Here is a 4,468-nt window from a genome sequence, read left to right as displayed (position 1 = left end):
GACAAAGTTACAAACTGCATGCCAACCCTAAAGAATCGGGAAGTAAACAACACGAATATAGTACACATGGGTACATTTGACCGAGTACAATTTGTATAGGTAACATCATGTACATGTACATTGGTATCATCAAAAGTTCACTAAAAATACGATCGATTTGTACGTTTCTGTATAAATATGAGTCCACTTTTTGTTTACTTCTTATGCAAGAGATTGAGGTTAAAAATACTTCAGACTTTGTCATCATTTAATTAGCACGATAATAAATGAAAATACAATAATACTATCGCCTGTGACACAGAAATATTCCTAGTACAGGCATATTAATTTTATAAGATCCTGTCGCTTAGATAATTTTGACTTATTTTGGCCATTGTTATTATGAATAAAGATTTATAATTTAAACATTTCTTGCTTAACTTTAAATCCCCGAACGACACAGACAGTACAACGTTACCTTCAAAACAAACCATTGTATTCACTAAAAACGGTCTTCATCATGTGCGACCCCAAAATCCTTTCATGACACACAAAAAGGAACCATCCGACCTTAAAGATCATACGGCTAAAAACAGGAAAACATCGCTTTGACGAAACTACAAAATAGATTTAGCACAAATAAAACCAATGCCTCGTTCAGATCACATCAATCGCTGTCCAGAAATATCTGTTGGTCGTTTACAAAATTTGTAACCGCACATAGATAAGGGCCGGGTCAGTAATGAAACCAATTCAAGCGGAAAGAGGCTTGATAAGGTAATTTGAAGGCAGTATACGGGCATATTTCGTATTTCTATCAAACTAACCAAATCCACTGAAGGCGTTATAGATGTCTAATCTGTTAAAATGGTGGAAGTTAGGTGTTATTTATTGGTTGGTGTAATAAAATGCGTAGAATATTTTTTTACTGTGATATTTTATACAGTAAAAAGAGCCTTGCTTCGGCCCGGGTCGGGTCAACCGAAGTGATACCCCAGCCTCACAAACGTGAGATACAACGCTTGCGTTCTGTTTCGTTGAGTGAGTGATGTTACCAGAAGCCCAAGTACCCCTTTTCCCAATCATTATAATCCCTGATTCCTCAACAACCCTTAAATTTCAAACCCCCAAAAGGCCAGCAACACTCAGTAATACCTCTGGGTTGTTTCGGGCTGGATGGGTGATGACAGCGATATACTTTAATGAAGACCCCTACGTAAGATAAATTGCAATAGATTTATAAGATATTTGAAATAAACCATTATATGTTTACTGTTTTTTATTTATACTTTAAATTAAATCTATTATTAACCAAAAAATAAACTTACTTCGGTCTACAAAACAATTTTGTGAAATCCGAAACAAGTTGGTGGCTAATTCGTTAACCACTTATTAATTAGTTTTATAATTAAAAACTGTTCTATGTTGAAATTTTCATTAAATTATTTCATTCATATTTAGAGGCAAGAATAAAAACGTTGCGATTTACTTTGAATGTAGTGATTTTGCAAACGAGTTGTTTAGAATAGAAAATGAATGAAATAAGTAAATTAGTTTATAACTACTTGGGTACTTGGCGAAATTGGATAGAGGAAATTCTTTAAAGTTTATTAAAATCTTTTTAACCAAGGCTTTAAATAAATATATAACTTTACGTCATGCTTTTCAGTCCCCAAAGAGATAGGCAGAGTTGTACAAATAATCATTGAACACCCATTCACCTCGTTACTTGTAACGTAATATGTAATAAGTCCCATGTAAAATTGTGAGAGTATTTTTTAAAGGCGGAAATCATCATTACACTTCTATCGCTTTGGGTGAGGCAAGAGGGAGAGTCAGACTCTTATTACGAGAAACCATCTCGTTCCTACTCTTGCTCTTCGAGCTAAAGCCCTAGCAACCCGTCAGGTCTTCTTCTGCTCCATATCGAGAGCATGTGCAATACATCGTACAATACATATGTATTTACACAATAATACGTAGAATACATTTAATTACATTTCAGTCATAGTCCTAATACTAATAAGTCTTCAAACAGCCAAAAAAGCCCTAAAAATGTTTTAAGTAACATTTTTTTATAATTTTTTTTTTCATCCTTTTTCATTTGACATTTATTTCAGTTATTACGGGATTTATAACTAGACTTTTTCATTTTGACAATACACTTTCCATTTTCCATGAAATATTCCAAAAAAAAAATTAAAACAAAAAATGTTGCATGCATACTGCATTAAAATTTTAATATTGTCATAAAATATTATTCGAATTTTATTTTAGTTGAAGTAACATTTCGATATCGTGATGACGCACGCCGATCGCTGAATTACGATTTATTTTATTGTTTATTGGATTTTATAAACATGCACTTGGTAAGTGTTTTATTCTGCATATTTTTTTAGCCGACTTCAAACAAAAGTCTTGTAATTTTGACAATCATTTTTCATTCGTATATGCTAAATAGAATAATGCTCAGATCATCAGTATTATGTCTTACAAAATTGCTTATTTTGAAATGAAAGTCTCCTTTTGTATTCAAATCGCGACCGTAATGAGAAATCAATAACAATTCTGATATAAAAAAAACATCTAACAATACGCTGACACATTACGTCCCCTTCATGAAAAGAAAACTCCATGAGAAGTAATTTAAGTCGTCTCATCTCGAACTTTTCTTTGTACATTTTAAAAGCATTTTTCCTAAATTTCCATAATACCCAAGGTGGTCCGTAAAACCCAACACCTTACTTCGGAAGCGACGGACTAAGTCACCTAACGAGGTGTCACGTTTCCCACTTTTAAAATAAACTTACCGTTTTTAAAAACAATGAAAGTAGGAAGAGGTGAAATTTAATCTTGAAATGCATCTTTGTCATAACTTACGAAACATATTTTGTGGCTCAAAAGTAAAAGGGTGGACAGTTTTGTCCACCGAACCCTAACCATGGTATTTTTTTTTACCCGTATTTTAGGTCCTTTGTTCAAATTCTATTGAACTTTTAAGGATGAAAACTCCTGTGATTTTGTGCAAAAATACCGTTCTATTGGAATGCTTGTGTGCAAGCTAAACTATGCAGAAATATGGCGTGGTTATATAAACCTCGGATTTTCTAAAAATACTGGTCATTTGATGTTTTGAAGAAATCTTTTGTTCTGACTTTGTACACCGGAAATTTTTAACGTTCGTTGTCAAATTGTGATCTGCTCACATCGATACTACAAGCCTGCGTTGTGTTATTAAATTTGTGTAAAGCAACTAAAAGAATATTCAATGTTTTATAACTTCATACTACTTTTTATGTTATAAGTCTTTTTATGTTATAGGTAAGTTAACGAGCAGACGGATTACCTGATGGTATGCAATTGCTGCCACCCATAGATCTCTACCTGAAACACCAGAGGCGTTACAAGTGCGTTGCCGGCCTTTTGGAGATTAAGAATTTAAGGGGTGTTGGGATATCAAGAATTGGTAAGGGAGTAATAATTGGGCCTCCAGTAACCTCACTCACACAACGAAACGTTGTTTCACATTCGTTTTCTGTATGGCAGTGGTATCACTCCGGACGAGGCGGCCATTCGTACCTAAGCATGGCTCTCCCAGACTTAAAACGAATTACTAATTTTAGGAACAGAATGTGCTTACATATTACATTACACATCCCTTCTTTTCCAGATCCAAATAATCACATTCGTCTGCCTTTTGTTTTTTGACGAATCAAATTCAGTTCGTTTACACAAGATGTTCCAATTTATCGACGGTTTCAAATCAGAGCACAATCTCAGAGGATTTCTCCATGTAGGCAATGATTACGCAGTGTTCCTTCGAGCTCCGAAACCTCACGACAAATACCTGATATACGAATTATATGAGGCTAAAAATGTGCCTGAAACCAACACGTATAAGCCTAGAATGCTGGCTATAACAAAAGTGCCAATAGAATATATGAGAGATCAGTTGAAAATGTTCAGAAGTGAGCTGTACAAAGCTAAGTATGTGGATCAAAAAGTAGTGCCTGGGACACAGATTAAAACACTGAGGGAATGGCAAATAGACCGAGCATTAAGTTTCCACGAAAACCCTGGCCAACTGCACAACAAAGTACCTGTACTGCGAACGATACTCTAACGAAATATACACTGTTTTCGATTTGTTTGCACTGTTATTATTTAGAAAGTAAAGTATGTTATTATTTATAGCTTCTTTTCAATGGAGCTGTTAAATAAAGTCTGGCTTTCAATAATTGTAGTGTGTGTGACACCTCACCCTTATGTTAGTTGCATAAGAGACACTTAATTAAGAATCACACGACGTCTCTTCATTTGCTCCAGAGCTCCGCTTTCTATATTATCACACTCTACAAAATGTCAATCTTTGGAGAATTTGAGGTCTAGATCTATTGTACAATTATTAATTACTTATTTCTTAAATACTATCACCCAAGTCAGCGGATACCCTGTCTGTATACGAAAATTCATTAGAATCAGTAGTTTC

At 34.3% G+C, this 4,468-nt stretch overlaps 1 protein-coding gene across 1 annotated transcript; it reads left to right on the top strand.

Annotated features, from left to right (window-relative positions):
* Positions 1-2,186: 2,186 nt before the first annotated feature.
* Positions 2,187-4,129, top strand: LOC118264485 (uncharacterized). Its single transcript, XM_035577004.2, has 2 exons — positions 2,187-2,348; positions 3,650-4,129. The coding sequence occupies exons 1-2, from the start codon at positions 2,340-2,342 to the stop codon at positions 4,100-4,102; spliced, it is 462 nt and encodes a 153-aa protein (XP_035432897.1). The 5' UTR covers positions 2,187-2,339; the 3' UTR covers positions 4,103-4,129.
* The last annotated feature ends 339 nt before the right edge of the window (positions 4,130-4,468 follow it).

Source organism: Spodoptera frugiperda, chromosome 26, assembly GCF_023101765.2.
Source record: "Spodoptera frugiperda isolate SF20-4 chromosome 26, AGI-APGP_CSIRO_Sfru_2.0, whole genome shotgun sequence".
Lineage (NCBI taxonomy): Eukaryota > Metazoa > Arthropoda > Insecta > Lepidoptera > Noctuidae > Spodoptera > Spodoptera frugiperda.
The sequence above is the reverse complement of the archived record's forward strand: the minus strand, read 5'-3'. Positions and strand labels throughout refer to the sequence as shown.